Here is a 23,592-nt window from a genome sequence, read left to right as displayed (position 1 = left end):
ACTGCTGTGGCCTCTCCCGTTGCGGAGCACAGGCTCCGGATGCGCAGGCTCAGCGGCCATGGCTCACGCGCAGCCGCTCCGGGGTATGTGGGATCTTCCCGGACCGGGGCACGAACCCGTGTCCCCTGCATCGGCAGGCGGATTCTCAAACACTGCGCCACCAGGGAAGCCCTATTTCATTCATTTTTATGGCTGAGTGATATTACATTGTATTGTACCATATCTTCTTTAATCCATTCCTCTGTCAATGGACATTTAGGTTGTTTCCATGTCTTGACTATTGTAAAGAATGCTTCAATGTTCATTGTTCATTGCAGCACTGTTTAGAATAGTCAAGACATGCAAGCAACTTTTAACAACAGTTTAAATAAAAATGCCTAGAAATTTGTTAGTGATACCAAAGGACATGTCAGCTGGTAGGTCACTATGACCTCTGATGGCCTAAGGTGGGTACTGAGTATCAGGTATTTCCATATAAGTGGCAAGGATCCAGTGGACAATGAGGGTTGCCATCAACAGAGCTGCTTTCAAGTAATTCAATCTCCACCTTCTCCTGTGGAGTTCCTCCTCTTTTTGAGGATCATTCTCTTCTGCTAATACCCATCACCACTCTTTTTGATTTGCCATCTATCAATCTTTCCCTTACATTGTAAAAGATTTTAGTATTGAGTTCACGACCCTCTTTCCCACCCCAAATCCTGCTCTCATTCTGTGTGTTTTTAATAGTCACATGGGTGACACCTCTGACATCTAAATCCTCATAGTTTCTTGTCTTTTCAATCCAGTGATCTTCCTCTTTACACCACCGTAATAACAGCTCGTCATTAGCCATAATTTCTCTGCCACTTCACTACTCCCGTTAGTGAGGACATCCTCCTTTTCTTCCTGTAGCCTCCACACTTTTTCACTTTTACTAATCTAATAAGTTATTCGATTGCCTAGACTGGGGGTCATAGGCAAATTTTTCTGTCAAGGGTCAGATAGTAAAAATTTCAGTCTTTTGGGTCATATGATCTCTGTCACAATTACTCAAATGTGTTGTTTCAGGGAAAAAGCAGCCCTAGACAATATGTAAGCAAATGGGAATGGCTGTCTTCCAAGAAACACTTTATTTACAAAAATAGGTCACAGATCAGATTTGGTCCATGGCCATGGTTTATATTCCTCTCCTCTGAGCTTAGACTCAGGCCTAGACATGGACTTATACAAGAATAAGCAAAAAAAAAAAAAAAAAAAAGAAAGAATAAGCAAATTATTTTACTTTTCTGAGTCTCCCTTTCTCCATCTGTGTATTGGGGATGATGCTTTCTAACTCTCCAATTTATGAAAATTAAATGAGACGATGTACCACCAGCATCGTGTAATCGATAGCACACAGTACTCAGGAAATCCATGCTTTTTAAAAGGGGTACTAATAAAGTCTTTTTTGTAGGCTGAGTTCTGAATGAATTGAGGAATTAGAAAAAAGCAAATGGAGAACAGTGCCTCACCCCAAAATTCATTGTTACTTATAAGAATGCTGTAATTGGAGATGGTGTCTTATATCTGTAGGCAAGCGGCCTTTCTAATACTGAACCCCAGAATCAGAGAAGCTTACCTACACTGTCCAGGCGGCACTAGACCAAGTCAGGCTTTCTCGAACAGGAAGAGGAGACTGGCTACCTTCTTATAAAAAATCATTAAGGTCCGTCCAAATGGATGGAAATATCAGGAGTGGGTTCTTAATGTTCTGCCTAGAGCAAATGTTCGTTGCCTTCCCCCACTGTTCCCAGACTGGAGGTTTATGTTCATGAGGTCAAGGCAACCTCTCCCACAAGGGTGTTGGCAGCACACTCACACTTCCTCATAGTTTCCTGAGTGTGTGCCAGGGGAAGTTCTCTGAGTTTAGCTCAAACTTCTCTGTGAATGTATTCCAAAAGCAGACTAGAATAGATTTCAACCTCCCAGGGCCTATGCATGTGGCTAAAAAAAGACCCTGCTAAGGGATTAAGATTCCTTGGCCATCTTTTCTTTTGTCTTAAAAAATCTTTATGCCAATGTTGCATTTCCCAAGGGGTATGCTGCAGTTTAAATTGACAAAGTTGTCTAAGTTATTTACCAATTAAATGGCTTTAATCACCCCCCCACACACACCAAATCATTGAGTAAAATTAACACTATTGGAAAATGTACTCTTGGAGTACCTAAGTACCCTCTTTCCCGCAAATGTGGCCTCATACTACCCACGCCTTTGGGCAATAATTTTTAATTTGAGAAGTAAAAGCCAAGACTGTTATGTCAACCAAAAATCAGCTTTCCTTCACTACATTTATTTCTTCTCAAATGAGTCTCCAGGATGCGGAGCCATACCCTGAAACCACCATGCCCATTCCTGTGGGCTGCATGCCCTCACAAGTCAAGGAAGCTCTAGCCTCAGCTCAATTGCTGACACGGTGACCTCAGGCCACTTTTGTAGCCCTTCTCCATATCCCAGGCTCTTTGTTACACTGGCGTGGTAGTATTTGTCCTGACTAGCTCAGCAAGTCTTATGAAAACAAAATGAGTTAATTATGTATTTTAGGGGTGCAAAGCATGTGTCTGTTTACTCTGCTATTATCTATGGGGCTGTGGTAATTATGCTGTGGCTCAGACCACACATTTATCATCAAAGATTTAGGGAGCCAAGTATTTTCACTTAGTTCTACACAAGAGAGAAGGCTTTTAGGGTTTACTTTAAGGATACTGGACCCACTGTTATCATTGTCACAATACAGTAGTACAAGGCAGTAGAGAGAAACATGCCTTATAAGGTGTGGGGAAGGACTGCCGGGATCTATATCTCTTTTCTTTCAATACATTCCTTTAGAAATTATCTACTGTATCTCTGTGCCAATCTTAAGCATGCTGTGATCACAGCCCTGATATCCATACAGTTATATGGATACATGCCTGGACAGATTGGTACAGATGCAAACAAACAAATGTTATATGTACATACATATATCATATATGTGAAATATACATATGTATATCTATATACATATCTCTACCTAGGTATCTCTATCTCTATAGCTATCTCCATGCAGAGCAATGCAAATTGAGCATGGCTGATATAATATGGTGGTAACAGGCCACCTGGTAGATGGCTGCATTGTGACTACTTTACCACTGTTAGTGACAATGATTCCCCACGTCCATAGAATTTGCTCTTTTGGATTCTCTCCTATCCTGTTACAGATGCAGGGTGCAGTGAGATTTAGACTTATGGCTCCTCCTCTTATGGCCTGAGATTGATTTTATTCATTCATTGATTCATTCATGCCACGGCTGCGCCCCGCCCCATCGTATGAGCGATCTTAGTATCCTGACCAGAGATCCAACATGCGCCTCCTGCAGTGGAAGCGCGGAGTAGTCGTAACCACTGGACCATCAGGGAAGTCCCCTGAGATTTAATTTAAATCATCATTGTTGGAGTGCTTAATGGATGCAGTTGTTTAGACCAAGGGAAAGTGTTTACAAAGAACACACTACAGGGCTTCCCTGGTGGCGCAGTGGTTGAGAGTCCGCCTGCCGATGCAGGGGACACGGATTCGTGCCCCGATCCGGGAAGATCCCACATGCCGCGGAGCGGCTGGGCCCGTGAGCCATGGCCGCTGAGCCTGCGTGTCCGGAGCCTGTGCTCCGCAACGGGAGAGGCCACAACAGTGAGAGGCCCGCGTACTGCAAAAAAAAAAAAAAAAAAAAAAAAAAAAAAAAGACCACACTCCAAATGTTGAGAAGAACCAGCCAAATCAAATCTCAGTCATTCAAGAACCGTGGACGAGGACTTCTGTTTTCCTTTTTTCCAGTTTTTCTGATACTTCTGCTACTGTGGAAGTGACTAATTCCACATGACAGCGAAACGAGGGCATAAGCAAAGGAAATTCACTACGTAAATAAGTAAATAAACAACTACGTAAGACCTCAACCAAAGGTGACCGTGCGCTGGGATTAGATATGTCCGTTCTCTAAAACGAACTCCCTCCTGGCTTCTTTCCCTGTCTCTGTGGAGTGAGCAGGGGCAGTTCATCGCTGGGGAGGGCTGTGATTCTACCTGGCACACTCTGGCCACAAATGGCATTTCAGCTTTTCATCAGTGAAGCTTATAGGGAGACTCCAGTCCCGAAGTAAACGCAAAGACTGCTTTATCCAAAGAAACTCTGGCCGGCTGTAATTCCTGTGAGAAAATATGAGAATATGATGGAGGAGATATTCATCCATAGGTACCATACTGACAGACAGGAGGGAGAACGATAGACCAGTCAGTGCTTTTCAAATGGCGCATTGCAACCCTTTAGGGGATAGTAAAATTATCTTATTTGGGCATGAAAAATACTTTAAAAATGGAATAGAGTAGTATAGAGTAAAATAGAATAACTAGAAAATATCACAGTACATTGCATGCAGTAAGGATAAGGATTGTTTTATGAAACTTTGGTGTGTGTGTGTGTGTGTGTGTGTGTGTGTGTGCCCTGAAACGAGATTTGATATGATGTTCTTACTGTGGGTCCCAGGAAAAAGAAGTTTGGGAAACACTGCTGTAATTTAACTCTTTGGCACATACTTTTGGTATTCTGGGTTTGCAAAACAAAAACTAAAATTCTGGCCACTCAACAATGACCTTCTCTAAAGAATACACTCTTGCCCTTTATGGCAATGTTTCTCAACTACTTTAGCATGAGGTGATTAAAAACCTGAGGTGGAAACAAGCTGCCTAAGAAAACAAAGGGGAGATTTAGAAGGAAGCCCCCAGAAGCATGTAAGACCAGGGAGAGTGGATACCAGATAATGCATATGTGTGTTCATGCGTGCGTGCGTGTGTGTGTATGTGTGTGTGTGTGTGTATCTGAGAGAGATTTAGAGACCAGAATTCATCAGAAGGCAACAGAAAAAAAGTGTTTCTTAGGGTAAACAGTCACTAAAACCTTAGTACACCTGCTGAGCCCTCCATGAGAGAAAAGGCTCAGAGCCCTGATGTGACTCCAAACGAAAGAGTTCATCTGAGAGTCAGGAACCAGGAGTTCTTTCCTGCCTCACCCAGTTCAGCTCTCTGCTTTGGGGAGGACAGTTGTTTCTGATTTCTAATAGAACATATGATGGAATTTCCTGGAAACCCAGAAGAGAGCAGTTGTACAGAACATAACCCTATTCTGGAAAAGTACTGAGGAGGAACCTAGGTATACACAGCAATGTTATATTTATTTGATTTTTTAACGTGTGATTATTTCTCCTGTCCTCTCTTACAAGATTCTTGCTTTGTTTCCAAATGCTGTAGCTTGTAAATTACTGCTGATGTTGATGTTTATCTTGGTTTTCTGGGTCATTTACTTCTCTTCCAAAGACTTTGAAAAGGTAGGAATTGTTTCCTTTTTCAGAATTTCAGAAAGGGTGACTTTGAATGCTCAGTGTGATCAATGCAAGAATTAAAAGTTAAAAGCATGTTATCTTAGCAACAGATGTGGATGAGAGGGCCCTCTGTTCAGCAGTTATTCCTTTGACACCATGTATTCTATTATTATTTTTTTTTTTTAGTGGCAGGTGGATTTACTGCTGTCTCTGTAGTGTCTGGCCCTGCTAACCATCCCTTCTAAACATTCTCTCCGACCTTGGCCTCTGAGCCTCCAATCCAATTAAATCTCTGTGTCAGCCCCTGCTTTTTTCACAGGGTTTTGAAAAATCCTTTACATAGTTCAGTTCACATTTTTTGATTTTCCCTTTCTGCAGTCTTTTTAAAAAACTTATTTTGCTTTATTTTCTCCTCTTCTCAACCATTTAGTACAAATCCAATCTTTCGAAAATTCTGCTTTCATCATCTTCTTCACCTGATCAAAAACTTTCACCAATGGCTTTCACAGATGGTAGCGCTGAGGAGATCAACTCCTTAGTTAGCCATTCAACCTTCCTCTAAATTTGAACCCAACTTCTTTTCAAAGTATCTATTTCACCTTTGTCTAATACAAACCCTCAGCTCCAAACAAGAAGGACCACAAATCTAGGATGTTCAGACAATGATGTGAACTGATAAATAGTAGAGCTCTCAAACCACAGCTCAGAAGCTTTCTCTCTGTGAGCCCTCTCTGTAAATATGTGTTTTCTAGATTTCTTCCATCAATCCTCTTCTCGTTCATGCTTGTACCCTTTAATTCATAGGCTCAGGTCTCACCCACCAACAATATTAGTGTTTCTTAAAGTGAGGTCTGGACACTCTCTGCACTGGAACACCTGTGTTTGTGCATGTGTGTGTAAAATGCAGATTCCTGTGCCCTACTCCAGAGCTACTAAAAAGAAATCTTTGGACTTGAGACTAAAATAATGAAGTTTTGAAAACTCTAATCAGAAAAGATACATGCACCCCGATGTTCATAGCAACACTGTTTACAATAGCCAAGACATGGAAGCAACCTAAGTGTCCATCCACAGATGAATGGATAAAGAAGATGTGGTACATTTATATAATGGAATATTACTCAGCCATAAAAAAGAATGAAATAATACCATTTGCAGAAACCTGGACAGACCTAGTGTTTATCATACTAAGTTCACTTTAGCAAGTCAGACAGAGAAAGACAAATATTATATGATATCATTTATTTGTGGAATCTAAAAAAATGATACAAATGAAGTTATTTACAAAACAGAAATAGGCTCACAGGCATAGAAAACAATCTTATGGTTACCAAAGAGGAAAGTGAGGTCGGGGGTGGGGTAAATTAGGAGTTTGGGATCAACAGATACACACTACTATATATACAATAGAGTGTCCAGTGGTTAAGACTCTGTGCTTCCACTGCAGGGGGCACAGGTTTGATCCCTGGTTGGGGGACTAAAGATCTAGCATGCCGTGTGGCGCAGCCAAAAAAAAAATAGATAAACAGCAGGACCTACTGTACAGCACAGGGAACTATATCAATATCTTGTAATAATCTATAATGGAAGAGAATCTGAAAAAGAATATATATATATAACTGAATCACTTTGCTGTACACCAGAAACACAACATTGTAAATCAACTATACTTCAATAAAAAAATAAAATGATCAAGTTTTAACAAGTCCCCCAGCTGATTCACACGTCCACTGAAGTTTGAGAATCACTGCCTATGTACTTCCAGAGCTGAGATCTCTTCAGTGCCCCACTATTCAATACGTTCATCGGTTATCTCCACCTCAGTTCCACTAGTGTTACCAACACAAAGAAAAGCACACTGAGTTAATGCTCCTCTTCAACACCCTCCTTGGCAAAACAGGATCACACAGAAACAAATTCTCTGCTCTTTCTCTCTCTCTCCTCTGTTGCCACAGCCCATTAGTCAACCAAGCCAAAACTCTCTCCACAAGCAATCAGCCACTAATCTCACAAATTCTACCTCCTAAATCTTTCTCAAATCTATCCATTTATCTCCATCCCCAGAGTCTTGCTTTAGTCCAGTCCTTTGTCATTTCTCATCTATGGTGTGGAAATAGTCCTCTAATTAATTTCCCTGGCTCCCAGTCTAGGCCTGCTCTAATCATTCATTCAGCAAACATTTGTTGAGTATAGATTGTGTGTCAGGGCTGAACTAGGTATTAGGGATACAGAGATATAGGACATCATCTTTATGTTCAGGAGTCTAAGATTATATTTCTAAAATAAAAATGCCATGCTCCCCACTTCAGTGGGAACATGGCAGGGCCCAGACTTCCTGGCACAGTGTCTCGGTCAGGCATTTTTATTAAAGGGTACAGAAAGCCTGGCCCACGGCATTGCACTGGCTGTTTCCTCTGCCCGTTCTTCCTCCAGGTTTTCACATGGCTAACACTCTTCCTTCAGGTTTTTGCTCAAATGTCATCCTCTTTATTTAGCACTAGAAACAGCCCCCACCCTACCTCTTAGTGTTTCCCTCATTCTGCTTGACTTTTAACTTTCTAAAATACTATATAATTTACTTATTTATGTTCATTGATTATTGTCTATCTTGACCTGCTATAAGGTGATCTCCATAAGGGAAGGATTTTTATCTATATTTATTTGTTGGTATATCCCAAGTGCCTAGAACAATGGCTGGCACATAGTAGGTGCCTAATAAATAACTGTTAAATTACAAAATAAGGACTGTTTAGTGATCCAGGTGAGAGGTAATGGTGACCTGAAATAAGGTACTAACAATGAGGTTGGAGAAAAGTCAATGAATTTGAGATAGAATTGACAGAAATAGATTGACTGTGGTGAGGGGGTGAGGAGGTGGAGTTAAGCAGAAATTATTCTAGATATGTACAAGTACATGGCTGGTGATGCCATTCACTGAAGTATAGAACAGAGTAGGGGAAGTAGTTTTGGGAAAAAAAAGTAAGTTTAGATATGAACAGTTTATGTTTGAGGTACTTTTATGTCATCTAAATGGAAATGTTTCTTCAGTAGACTTGAATATAGAAATTTGAAGCTAAGAAAGACGTGGTTTAGGAAAATGGATTTAGGAATCATCAGAATATAAATGGCAGCTTAACTCATTGGTGTCTGTGACAACTCCTTGAGTGAGCTACAGAATGAAAAGAAAAGGACCTACTGTATAGCACAGGGAACTCTACTCAATACTCTGTAATGGCCTATATGGGAAAAGCATATAAGAAAGAGTGGATATATGTATAACAGATTCACTTTGCTGTACACCTGAAACTAACACAACATTGTAAATCAACAATAAAAATTTAAAAAAGAAAAAAAAGTTGTTAGTGCTATTGCCCCGAAGAACAAAAAAAGCACCGGTCTGAGAAGTGAGTGGTAGGAAAGAAAGTGATTGACGAGAACTCCTGAGAAGTTTAACTGGGTAGGGATAGGGAATAAGCAAAAGTTAGTAGAGCAGTTCTTTTTTTAATATGAGAGATACGTGAATGCATTTAAATTCTTATGGAAAGAAGTTAACAGAAAAAAATTGGAAGCAGAAAAAAATGCTATGGTACAATTAAGTAGGGCAGGGTGACAGAAAGTTGAATTGCCATATGACTACTCTTTTAGAATTCTAAAGCTGAGGTTAAGGATCAAAAACAATTAGGTATTAGAGGAGTTGCCTCCTGGACATTGAGGACTACTTGGAGGATATCAGGATTTTTAATGATGAAGACTATAAGTCAGTTTCTTCAAAATTTTCAGGCAATGAGTAGAAGGTACCAATGACTAGAAAATGATGGATAAGATTATGTAGTAATTAGTGATATTTGGTCAGATGTATCATGGAAAACAAAAGATCTTAGAGTTTTCTGAAAAATACTGTATGTATCAGTGTCTATATATATGAAATATATACATATTTGAATTATATATTTATATATATTTACTATATATTTATCTCTAATATATATTTGAAATATATATACCCCTAATATTTATATTTGAAAAAAATATATTTGAAACAGGTTGTTAAAAGAATGAGGCAATGGGCTAAGAGAAATTGAGCATTGAATCCTGATCTACTATTATTGAATTATTATTGAATCCTGCTACTACTATTTTAAAGAGACTTTCCCCTTTATATGACTCATTTTAAGGGTCAGGCACAAAATTATTTGTTTTTCTTCACTCATATTTATGGTTCATTTACTGTGTGGTTCCATTGCATAATATTCTTGAAATAATGGAGGAATGGCAAACAGATAAATGGTTTTCAGGGGTTAAGGGATTAAGGAGGGATGGGCCTGGAAAGGAAGTAAGTGTGACTAAAAAGTGATACATGAAGGAGGCTGGTGGTGATGGAAATGTTCAGTATCTTGACTATATTCAGTGTCAATATGTGGGCTGTGATATTTTACTACAGTTTTACAAGACGTTATCACTGTGGAAACTGGATAAAGGGTATATGGAGTCTCTCTATTATTTCTGACAACTGCATGTGAATTTACAATTGTCTAAAAATAAAAAGTTTAGGTTGTCCCTCATTGCTATACTACTGCTCAAGTTAAAAATCTCATTACACACTGAATCTTACACAAACCATATTTCCCTTAAGAGTTTAGAACCTCAGGTGGTGGTCAGCTTGCCTTTATCAGACCTTGTCCAAATGTTCCTGCCTGATCTCAGGTGCCACAAGAATTCTAGGGAAACACATTAGGTTTCCCACTCAGGCTGAGAAACCTTATTCTTGCCCCGTTTGTCTGGCTGAAAGACCAAAAGTAGGGATCCCATAGAATGGGAAAGGTTTGGGGAGATTGCAAAGACAAAGCTCAAAAGAGTTATCCCATAAAGTGGTGGATGAACATCTGGGCTCAACTCTGAGTTTAGCAAGTGTCACTCTTACCCTAAATAGCACACTGAAGACTTAGGGAATTCAGTTACAGACTGGACCATTGCCCAGGTCCCAGACTGACCACTGGATGTTACATGCATGGGACAGATTCAAACAGTACAGCCAAAGGTTTTGAGAACTGAACAGACCTTAAAACTAGAGCCCACAAAAGGTGGGTTGGAATTTATGGCTTTAACCTAACTAGATCGATTGCCTGATTTAAAAAAAATCAACATTATCTTTAGGGTTTAAACAAGATCCAGGATCTCATAGCACAGTAGTTAAAATATCCAAATATAAGCCAAAACTATTCAGCATATGAGGAAAATTACAACTTGCAGGAGAATAAGCAAAGTCACCAACCCTGAGATAATGTAGATGTTGAAATTATCAAAAACTTTAAAACAGTAGTTATAATTGTATTAGTTTTCTACTGTTGCTGTGACAAATTATCACAAACTTGGTGGCTTACATGATACAAATGTATTATCTTATGTTTCTTGAGGTCAAAATTCCAGAATGAACCTCACTGGGTTAAAATCAAGGTGCTGGCCGTGTGCACACCCTTCTGGACACTCTATGGGAGAGTTCATCTCCTTGCCTTTTCTAGCTTCTAGAGCTCGTCTGTTTTCTCTGACTCCTCCATCTTCAAAGCCAGCAACTTTGGGCCAAGTTCTTCTCACACCACCATCTCTTTGGTTCTCCCTCTTCTGACTCCCTTTTTTACTTTTGAGGACTCTTGTGGTTACTTTTGACCCACTTGGATAACTCAGGATAATTCAGTATTCCCTATTTTAAGGTCAGCTGATTAACAACCTTAACTGCACCTTTGATTTTAATTTCCTTTTGCCATGTAACCTAACAGATGCATAAGTTTTGTGCAATAGAAACACAGATACCTTATTCTTTTTCCTCAATAGGTAGGATTTTTTTCTCCCTCTGGCTTCTATCATGATTTTTCTGTTTGTCTTTGATTTTCTGTAGTTTGAGATGATATGCTTAGGTGCAGATTTTTTAAATTATTTATCATCTGTGGTGTTTTCTGAGTTTCCTGGGTCTATGGTTTGGTGTTTGTTATTAATTTTGGATAATTCTCAGCCATTATTATTTCAAATATTTCTTCTGTTCTTTTCTCTTTTTTTTGCTTCTGATGTTTCCAGTATGTGTATGTTATACTTTTTGTATTTGTCCCATAGTTCTTAGGTGTTCTATTCCTTTTTGCCTTTGCTTTTCAGTTTAGGAAGTTTCTACTGACATACCTTCAAGCTCACTGGTTCTTTTCTTGGCTGTGTTTAGTCTGCTAACAAGTTCATCAAAGTCATTCTTTGTTTCTCTTACAGTGTTTTTTATTTCTAGCATTTCTTTTTGATTCTTTCTTAGAGTTTCCATATCTCTGCTTACATTACCTATTTGTTCCTGTATGGTGCCCACTTTTCCCATTAGAACCCTTAGCACATTAATTATAGATTTTTAAAAAATAAATTTATTTATTTATTTATTTTTGGCTGTGTTGGGTCTTCGCTTCTGTGTGAGGGCTTTCTCTAGTTGCGGCGAGCGGGGGCCACTCTTCATCGCAGTGCACGGGCCTCTCAGTATCGTGGCCTCTCTTGTTGCGGAGCACAGGCTCCAGACGTGCAGGCTCAGTAGTTGTGGCTCATGGGCCCAGTTGCCCCGTGGCATGTGGGATCTTCCCAGACCAGGGCTTGAACCCGTGTCCCCTGCATTGGCAGGCAGATTCTCAACCATTGTGCCACCAGGGAAGCCCTGTTATTTTTAATTCCTGGTCTGATAATTCCAAAGTCTCTACTATAGCTGAGTCTGGCTCTGATGTCCATATTATTGCTTCAGACTGTGTGCTTTTTTTTGTTTTTTGCATGCCTTGTAATATTTTATTGAAAGTTGGACATGATCTATTGGGTAGCTGGATTTGGGTATTTTCCTTCCTTCCGGTTGGTTAGGCTTTGGTAAACCCAAGTAATTTAAGTTCTGGTGAAATAGTTTCCCTTGAGGGCAAACTTGTTAAGGAGAAGAGAGCATTCCGGGTGTATTTCAAGATCATTATAGAAGAATTAAAAAGAGAGAAAACAAATAAAATGGCAGCCCTAAGTCAAAACATATCAATAAATACATTAAATATAAGTAGTCCAAACATACCAATTTAAAGACAATGACTCAGAATGGATTAAAAAAACAGTGACCCAACCATAAATTATTTATAATACACCCATTTTAAATACAAGTAGGCTAAAAGTAAAATGATGGAAATAGATATGCCATGAAAATATCAACCAAAATAATGCTTGTATGGATTTACTAATAACAAAGTAGATTTCAGAAAAAGAAAAACTACCAGAAGTAAATAGCATCATTACATAATGATAAAAGAATAAATTCATCCTAAATTTATAAACACCATACATTTGTATACATCTGACAGCTTCAAAATATTTCAAGAAAAGCACATAAAAATGAAAGAAAAAAAGGACAAATCCAAAGTTAAGTTGTTGACTCCTACATTGCTCTCAGTAATTGATAGAACAAGTAGACAGAAAGTCAGTGTAGTGGGTCGAAAGGTGGCACTCCCTTCCAAAAGATATGTCTGCCTGAAACCTCTGAATCTAACCTATTTAGAAAAATACTCTTTGCAGATGTAATTAAGTTAAAGATCCTGGGATGAGATCATCCTGGATTAGGGTGGACCCTAAAGCTAATGACAAGTATCTTTTTAAAAGAGGAGAAGGGAGAAGGCACACAAGGGGAAGGTGATATGAAGATGATGGCAGAGATTGCAGTGATGCATCTATAGGTCAAGAATAGCAAGGATTGCTAGCATCCACCAGAAGCCAGGAGAGAGGCATGGAATATACTCTCCCTCAGAGCCTCCAGAAGGAATCATCTCTGTTGACATCTTGATTTTAGAATTCTGGCCTCCATAACTGTGAGATAATAAATTTATGTTGTTTTAAGTCACCAAGTTTGTGACAATTTGTTTTGGCTTCCCTAGGAATCTAATACAGTCAGCAAAAATATAGAAGAACTAAGGAATACAATAACTGGATCTGCTTGACGTTTATATAACATTTCACCCCACAGTAGCAGAACACATGATTTTTTCAGTGCACATGAAACATTCATCAAAACAGAACACATCTAGAGGCATACAACAAACCTTAACAGAATTTAAAATAATTGAAATTACACAGAGTGGTTTTTTTTTTTTTTTTTGTGGTACGCGGGCCTCTCACTGTTGTGGCCTCTCCCGTTGCGGAGCACAGGCTCCGGACGTGCAGGCTCAGTGGCCATGGCTCATGGGCCCAGCTGCTCTGCGGCATGTGGGATCTTCCCAGACCCCCTGCATCAGCAGGCGGACTCTTAACCACTGCACCACCAGGGAAGTCCCAAAGTGTGTTTTTTGACATAATGAAATTACACTGGAAATCAGGAACAGAACAATAATTGGTAAATCTCTCAACATTTGGAAATTAAATGACACACTTCTATATAATCAACGAATCAAATAATAAGTTTCAAGGGACACTAGAGAACAGTTTGAACTAAACAAAAATGGCAATATAACATTAATATTTGTTGTACACAGCTAAAGCAGTACTTAGAGTGAAATTTATAGCATTAAGTAGTTGTTCTAAAAAAGAAGAAAGGTACCAAATCAATAATCGAATTTTCCACCTTAAAGAACTATAAAAAGCAAGCAGAAAGAAGGAAATAATAAATATTGATATTACAGTAGAAATCATTAAAATTGAAAACAGAATACAATAGAGAATACAACAGAGAAAATCAATAGAACAAAAGTTGGTTCTTTAAAATGATTATTAGAATTGATAAAACTTTAGCCAAACCTATAAAGAAAAAAAAAAAGAGATGGCATAAATAACCAATATCAGAATTGACAAATGGAAGTCACAGACATTAAATGATGATACAGGAAAACCACAAAAAACTTTATGAATATAAATTTGAAAACTTAGATGAAATGGATGAATACCTTAAAGACCACAAACTACCAAAAGTCACCCAAGAATAACTAGATGTTTTGAATAGTCCTAAATCAATTAAATAAATAGAATTCATAGTTAAAACTCTTCTGAAAAAGAAGTATCTAGGCTCAGATAGTTACATGGGAAAATTCTATCAAATACTTAAAAAATAAATAACACCAATTTTACACAATCTCTTTTTCCAAAGGATAGAAGAGAAAGGAAAGCTCTCAAATTATTTTATTAGGCCAGCATTATCCTGATGCCAAAACCAGGCAAGGAAATAAAATAACAGACCAATATTCCTTATGAACATAGGTGCAAAAATTCTTAACAAAATACTAGCAAATCAAATACAGCAATATATAAGAAGAATAATATACCATGACCAACTTGGTTTTATTCCAGGAATACAATTGCTGGTTCAATTTTTTAAAAAGTCAATCAATATAATCAACCATGTCAACAGGCTACAGAAAAAGAAATACCTGATCATATCAATTTACACAGAAAAAATTATTTGACAAAATTCACAGTCATTTGTGACAAAACCTTTAGGAAGTTTGGAATGAAAAAGAGCTTCCTTAATTCATTAAAGGACATCCATAGCAAATATATAGCTAACATCATTCTTAATGGTGAAAGATTGAATACTTTATTCTTGAGATCGTAAAGAAGGCAAGGATGTCCCTTTTCACCACTTCTGTTTAACGTCGTACTGGAAGAGCTAGCCATTGAAGTAAGAGAAGGAAAATGAAGTAAAGCACATGTAGGTTGGAAATGAAGAGCTAAAACTGTCCCTATTTGTAGATGACATGATTGTCTACATAGAAAATCTCAAAGAACCTACAAAAACATTTCTACAAGTACTATGCAAGTTTATCAAGGTCATAGGATATAAAGTCAACATAAAATTCAATTGTATATCTATATATTGTATTTTCAGCAATGAAAAATTAGAAATAAACCATTTACAAGAAATTAAAAAGTGAAATCCTGAGATAAAATTCTAACAAAATGGGGCAGAATCTGTAGTCTGAAAACTATAAAATGCTGATGAAAAAAAATTATAGACATATAAATGGAGAGACATATTGTGTTCACAGATTGGAAGACTCAATATTTAATATGTTAACTGTCTCTAAACTACAGATTTTACACAATTTGAAACAAAATCTTCACAGGAATTCTTGTTGATCTAGACAAGATGATTCTAAAATTTATATGGAAAAGCAAGGGAACTAGCATAGACAAAACAAATTTTAAAAAGAAGAATAAAGTTGGAGGCCACACTAAAAAATTTCAAGACTTACTATAAAGCTACAATAGTTGACACAGTACAGAATTAATGAAGGGTTGGATACAAAGACGAGTAAAACAGAATAGAAATTCCAGGAATGTAGCCATACAAATATGGCTACTTGATTTTTGATGAATGTAGAAAGGCAATTCAATGGAAAAATGAAAATTTTACAATATGGTTAGAACAATCAGCCATCTGTATGGTAATAAATGAATATCAACCTAAACCTCACAGCTTATACAAAAATTAACTCAAGTGGATGAGAGATCTAAATATAAAGTCTAAACCCACAAAAGTTTTAAGGAAAACAGAAAATCTTAACAACCTGTGGTTAGATTTCTTAAGTATAAAACTAAAAATGCAACCCATAAAATTAAAAAGTGATAAATGGGACTTCATCAAAATTAAAACATTTTCCTTTGTGAAAGACACTGTTGAGAGAATGAAAAGACAAGCTACAGACTGGGAGAAAATATTTGCAAATCACACAATCAACAAAGCACTTGTATCCATAATATACAGCGAACCCTTGAATAACATGGGTTTGAACAGCACAGGGCCACTTACATGAGGATATTTTCAATAGTAAACATAACAGTACTACACGATCTGCTGTTGGTTGAATCCATGGATGTGGAACCAAGGATATGGAGGAATTGCATATACCAAGGGCTGACTATAAGTTATACTCGGATTTTGGATTGTGTGGAAGGTTGGTACCCCAGCCCCCACATTGTTCAAGGGTCAACCGTATAAGAAACTCTCAAAATTCAACAGTAAGAAAGCAAACAATTCAATTAACAATTGGGCCCAAAAACTTGAATAAATCCTTTACCAAACAGGATATATGGCTAGCAAATAAGCAAATTAAAATATATATAATCAATATGCTTTGCCATTAAGGAAATCCAAATAAAAACTGACGAGCTGTCCCTATGTACCTAGTAGAATGGCAAAAAATGCAACTAAAGAAAACCCTGCAATATCAACTGCTGGTAAGAATGTGGAACTCCTGGAACTCTCATTGCTGGTGAGAATGCCAAAAAATATACCCACTCTGGAAAACAGTCTGGCTGTTTCTTGTAAAGTTAAAGATACACCTACTTACCATACACCCTTGTAATTCCCACTCAGGTATTTCCTGTAGAGCAGGTCTCTCAACTGTAGAACTATTGATATTTTGGTCCAATCAGTTTTTGTTGTTGGGGGCTGTCCTGTGCATTGTCAGATAATGCACCTTGACTTCTACCCACTAGATGATAGTAGCAACTCTTCAGCCTCCCCACCCCCCAACAAACTCCCACTCTGCTTTAGTTGTGACAATCAAAAATGTCCCTCAGAGATAGCCAAAAATCATATGAAAAGATGCTCAACATCATTAATTATCAGAGAAATGCAAATCAAAACTACAATGAGGTATTACCTCACATTGGTCAGAATGGCCATCATCAAAACGTCTACAAACAATAAATGCTGGAGAGGCTGTAGAGAAAAGGGAATCCTCTTACACTGTTGGTCGGAATGTAAATTGGTAACAGCCACTATGGAGAACAGTATGGAGGTTCATTAAAAAACTAAACATAGAGCTACCATATGGTCCAGCAATCCCACTCCTAGGTATATATCCAGAGAAAATCATAATTCAAAAAGATAAATGCACCCCAATGTTCATTGCAGAAGTATCTACAATAGCCAGGACAGGTAACCAACCTAAAAGTCCATCAATGGATGAATGGATAAAGAAGATGTGGTACATATATACATTGGAATATTACTCAGCCATAAAAAGAACCAAAAAATTCCACTTGCAGCAGCAAGGATGGACCTAGAAATTATCATACTAAGTGAAGTAAGTCAGATGGAAAAAGACAAATATTATATGATATCACTCATATGTGGAATCTAATTTTTTAAAAAAATGATATAAATGAACTTGTTTACAAGACAGAAATAGACTCACAGATTTCAAAAACAAACTTACGGTGACCAAAGGGGAAATGTGGAGGGGAGGGATAAATTAGGAGCTAGGGATTAACATACACACACTACCATGTATAAAATAGATAACCAACAAGGACCTACTGTATAGCACAGGGATATTCTGTAATAACCTATATGGGAAAAGAATCTGTAAAAGAATGAATATATGTATATGTATGACTGAATCACTATGCTGTATGCCTGAAACTAACACAACATTGTAAATCAACTGTACTCTAATAAAATTTTAAAAAAATAAAATGAAGAAAAAAAAAAAACTCCCCCAGCAAAATTCCCCACACCCAAAAATGTCCCTCAGGCATTGCCAAAGCTTCCCTTCAGGGCAAAATCATAGAGCAATGAGAACTCATATTCACACAAAACCTGTGCATGAATGTTCATAGCAGCTCTATTCATAATTGCCCCAAACTGGATACAGCCCAAATGTTCTTTAGTAAGTCAATTGATAAACAAACTCATACATCCATACAATGGAATGTTGCTCAGCAATGCAAATGAACAAACTACTGACACACAGCAATATGGACAAATCTCAAGGGCAATATGCTGATGGAAAGAAGCTGGTCTCAAAAGGTCACATAGGGACTTCCCTGGTGGCGCAGTGGTTAAGAATCCACCTGGGAATGCAGGGGACTCAGGTTCGATCCCTGGTCTGGGAAAATCCCACATGCTGTGGAGCAACTAAGCCTGTGAGCAACAACTACTAAGCCTGTGCTCTAGAACCTGCGAGCCACAGCTACTGAGGCCATGCACCACAACTACTGAAGCCTGCACTCCCTAAAGCCCACATGCCGCAACTACTGAGCCTGTGTGCCACAACTACTGAAGCCCTTGTGACTACAGCCCATGCTCCACAACAAGAGAAGCCACTGCAATGAGAAGCCCATGCACCACAACGAAGAATAGCCCCTGCTCACCGCAACTAGAGAAAACCCGCGCACAGCAACGAAGACCCAACTGCAGCCGAAAAAAAAAATAGATCACATACATGATTCCATTTATGTGACATTTATGGAAAAAAGGTGAAACTATAGCTATGGAGAATAGATCAGTGGTTGCCAAAGGTTAGGGGAGGAGGGAGCATGTTATTACAAAGGGCCAGTGTTTGGGGATGATGAAACTGGTCTCTTTTCTGATTGTGATGGTGCTTACACAAATCTAGACTGTGTCGAAACTCATAGAATTGTACATTAAACAAAGTCAATTTTACTGTATTTTAGTTAAATGAAACAAAACAAAAACAGCATATATACCTGAGGTCTGCTCACACCAGTTCCTGTCTTACCTAAATTTGGTGAATCTAGTTAGAATCAGGATGTACTTGAAAATGAGGTGATTGGAAACAAGACAAAGGTGTAGAATCTGCCCTTGTCCCTCAACATCATGCCTTTCCATGACTCTTGCCTCTAACACTTCCTTTGTTACCTCAATGCCTTATGCAAAATATCAAGGTATGCTTGAACTAAAAAGAGAAATTGTATCCCAATTTCCAAAGAGATGATAGTTAGGGGTAGGTAAGGTTCTCATTCTGGAGTAAAAAATTTTTAAAGAGCCAGTGATTTGCTATTTTTAAAAGGCACACCTGAAACTAAATAAGTTTATTCTATTACTATCTCTCAACACAAATGTCCCATGTGTAATGAACCCTACTTTAAGAGTGAGGAAATGAGGCTTCATCGAATGCATAATCACAAAAATAGTAAATGGTGATACCAGGAATCAAAACTTACTGCTCTTTTTACGGTAGTATGTAATCACTGTATCAGGGTTGAAGGAGACGTTTTTATTTTCTAGGAATATCTCATGTCTTATTAAGCTATCTATCCTGAGTCCTCAGCAACCTCACTCTCAGAATAATACTAAGCCTGGGTTCCAGCGTCTCAGGCATGACCTCTGGCTAGTGGAGAAGATCCCCACCTCTTTAACTTCAGAGTTTGTCTCCTCAATCATTAAGCACCCAGTGTTGGGAAGTGAATCCTGAAAACAAGAATCCTAATAAAATCAAGAATAAACACACCTTAGCCCTGAGTAATCAGATGAAAACTCCGCTCTGGAAGTCCCATGTCAAGAAGAATAAGTTACAGTTCTTCAAAATCTTCCACAATGTCTTTATCATCTGTTAGCCTAGACTCTCCTTTAATTTGGTTGTTATTGGGATCTTTTTAACATAAGAACTTTAGGATACTTGTTTTTATAAAGAAATCAGGAAGCAGAATTGCATAGCTATAATTAATGAAAACCATTGTCAGAAAGAAGGAAACCAGGATGACTGATTCTGCTTATTAGTTTGTTCCTCAGAGCTGCTCCAAGCCCTTTAAATATTTAGGTTAGACTTTTTGCTCTTTTTTCTTTTCTTTTTGACATTAATTTCCTTCTTGACTCAAAGAATTGTTTTTGATGGAAGGTTAATGGTTCTGGACGTATGGCCACAGTTTACAGATATGTAGTAAAGATAAAGTTTTTTTTCTGAAAGGAAAAAAATCTCAGTGCCAAGAATAGCTCTGCCTAAAAATCCTCCTCTTCTCTATCTAGTAATCTTCCTCTCATCTTTTGAGAATCAAATGTCGTCAGCTGTGTGAAGCAATTCTTTTAAAAAAATTATTTATTTATTTGTTTATTTATTTATGGCTGTGTTGGGTCTTCATTGCTGTGCATGGGCTTTCTCTAGTTGTGGCGAGCGGGGGCTACTCTTCATTGCAGTGCATGGGCTTCTCACTGTGGTGGCTTCTCTTGTTGCAGAGCACCGGCTCTAAGCATGCGGGTTTCAGTTGTTGTGGCACGTGGTCTCCGTAGTTGAGGCTCACGGGCTCTAGAGTGCAGGCTCAGTAGTTGTGGCGCATGGGCTTAGTTGCTCCGCGGCATGTGGGATCTTTCTACACCAGGGCTCAAACCCGTGTCTCCTGCACTGGCAGGCGGATTCTTAACCACTGTACCACCAGGGAAGTCCCCGTGAAGCAATTCTTTAAGGAAAAAAAAAGCTTTATTGAGATATAACTTACATAACATACTATTCATCTATTTAAAGTATATAATTCAATGATGTTGGGTACATTACATTATTAATTGTAAAAATTGTGGTTAAATATGACATAAAACTTCAACATTTTCACCATTTTAAAGTGTATAGTACAATGGCATTAATAACATTTATAATCACCACTATCTATTTCCAAAACATTTTCATTGCTCCAAATAGAAACTCTGTGACCATTAAACAATAATTCTCATTTTCCCCTCACGAAGCCATTTTTAACAGTCTGAGGCCAAGTTTGCAGCAATCTCTTTTAGATGCCCATGGAGTTCTACTTATATACCTTTCAAATTATTCACTTTTTGTAATAATAAGTTTACACATTTGTTCCTTTCACTAGATTGGTTTTTATGGGTATATAATCATATCAGCTGCAAATAATAATTGTGTACTTCCTTTCATAATTAATCAGAAATAATTAGTTAAATTAAAATTATTATTAAGGTCAGTAAAGAGGGCAAAGAGTATCTTTACCATAAGAACCAGTAGAGTAGATCTTTCTATCCACTTGATTGAATCTAGATAGACAAAAGAATGACAAAATCCAGTCATATAAAATATGAAAAACTGATTCTAAAGTTTATATGGAGAGGCAAAACCCCCAGGGTAGGCAAATCAATATTAAAGAACAGAGTCAGAGGACTGACACTACCTGACTTCAAGAATTACTATAAAGCTACAGTAATCAAGGCAGTATGATATTATTGGTGAAAGAATGATGAACAAATCAAGGGAACAGAAAAGAGACTCCAGAAACAGACCCACATAAATAAAGTCAGCTGATGCTTGACAATGGAGCAAAGACAGCCTTTTCAATAACTGTTACTGGAACAACTAGTCACCCATCCATACAAAAACAATAAATAAATCTAGACACAGAGCTTACACCCTTTCCAAAAATTAACTAAAAGTGAATCATAGACCTAAATGTAAAATGCAAAACTATAAAACTTCTAGGAGATAACAAAGGAGAAAACCTAACTGACCTTGGGTATGGAGATGACTTTTTAGATATCATACCAAAGGCACAATCCATGAAGGAAATAATTCATAATCTGGACATCTTTAAAATTAAAAACTTGTGCTCTATGAAAGGCAAGGGAATGAGAAGAAAAGCTGCAGACAGAGAAAGTATTTGCAAAAGATATATCTGACAAAGAACTGTTATCCAAAATATACAAAGAACCCTTTTATTCCCCTCTAGGATAATTTGGCACATTTTCATGTGAAAAAAAATTAGAAACCACTTGATACATATATAATACACACACACACATGGAAACTGAAGCATCTATCTGTAGAATCTGAAATATGAGCTTTTAGATAGGGCTGTAGCTGTAGATAGCACATCAGTTCCCACACTGAAAGATTCCCTTATTTATCTCAAAATTGCCGTGGGAAATGCTAGCTGTGCAATACTAACCATCTTCTCCCGAGGGAAGAGTCTACCATTGCTTAAACATGAAATTTATCTTTACTACACACGTATCCTTTGCCAAACCCATCTGAAAAGCTATTTATTTGGAAGGTTTATTTGATCAATCTACTTTGTAGCCAAAACACCTTCTAGTCCTGCAGTCAAATTTTGGAGCATATTTTCAAGCAGAACTGGATTCCATACGTTAAAAGATAAAAATGAACTAAAACTTAGTAAAACAACCCATAGTAACCACATCAAGGTGAAAGTTTCACTGCTAAGCTATGTCAAAATTATACTTATGTAAAAGGCACAAAATACATATATATTAAAAATTTATGGTCAAAATAAACCAGCTAAGCTGTTTAATTTATTCCCTTCTTGTCAACCAAAGAACTTCTCTAGTGTGTAGTACAATTTAGTGGTTAAGACTACAGGTTCTGGAGCCCACCTCCCTGCTTTTGAATCACACTTCCCACCACTTACTAGCTCTGCATCCCTGGCCAAGTTATTTAACTTTCTCAGGGCCTCAGTTTCACTTTCTGTAGAAGAGGGGAAGCAGTTCTACTAGTTTCAGAGGGTTGTTGTGAGGATAAATTAGAAAATACAATTAAAAAGTTTAGAACAGCATCAACGCATAGAAAACATTTGCTAATCATTATTGTTAATAATACTGTAATTTTTCATTTTATTTCCCAATTTCCATCTAAGTCTTCCAACTTAAAATATAAAATTGTTGTTAAGGGGAGATTGGGTGTGTCTTGCTTTTGTCTCCACATGTCTCCACAGCTAACACAATACAGGGTGCATAGCATGGATTCACTACATATTTTATGGAAGAAGAAAGGGAGGGAAGGAAAAAAAGAGAAATGAAGGAGGGAGGGAGCAAAGGAGGGAAAAAAGAGGAGGGGAAGGGAGGGGAAAGGAGAAGAAAGGAGAGGAGAGAAAATAAAGGAGTAAAACTGAAAATGTATAGTCAGGAGTAGAAAACCAATAGTAATATGGCATGAGTTCATGTTTGGTAGTAGAACTCTCAATAATTTCACAGGTAACTTGATTGTTCTTTATCTAAATCTACTTACTTAATACTTTTGATATATATGTACGATCACAACTGTTTGAACACATTACAAGTGTGCTTTCTGGTTAACTTTCCAAATATTTTAAAGCATTTAGTTCATTTAGTTTATACACACACATTGAAAGGTATGAGGAAAAACACAGAATGAAGCATGAATTCATGTACACAGGCTAATTCAAAGTTAAGCTTTTAGACTTGTTTACCCTAAAACCCACTTCCGGCTTTCCGACCAATACAGAGGTGCCTGAAGGCTGGTTGGATTGGTGAGGACTGAGGCAGCTTCTGGCATTTCTGAGCAGCTCTAGTCAGTACAAGATTGCTCCAGTAGTCTTCAGTTACATGGACAGTCTGCTGTGGCAAACAGATGTCTCACTATTGGATCCTCCAACCTGGCTCAGTGACCATATTATTGGGTTTGCCTTTGAGTACTTTGCCAACAGTCAGTTTCATGACTCCTCTGACAAGGTCTGCTTTATCAGTCCTGAAGT

The 23,592-nt window shown here is 37.8% G+C and overlaps 1 protein-coding gene across 1 annotated transcript in view; it reads left to right on the top strand.

Annotated features, from left to right (window-relative positions):
- NXPE2 (neurexophilin and PC-esterase domain family member 2) overlaps window positions 1–23,592 on the top strand; it is a gene marked incomplete at both ends in the record, with an annotated part of 64,717 nt that overhangs the window by 29,308 nt on the left and 11,817 nt on the right. Inside the window, 1 exon segment of the mRNA XM_082659292.1 lies at window positions 5,266–5,370. Within this exon segment, the coding sequence (XP_082515418.1) occupies window positions 5,266–5,370 (105 nt within the window).

This window comes from Grampus griseus (genome assembly GCF_964374135.1).
Source record: "Grampus griseus genome assembly, chromosome: 8".
Lineage (NCBI taxonomy): Eukaryota > Metazoa > Chordata > Mammalia > Artiodactyla > Delphinidae > Grampus > Grampus griseus.
Note: the sequence above shows the minus strand (reverse complement) of the source record. Positions and strands in the feature narration are given on the sequence as shown.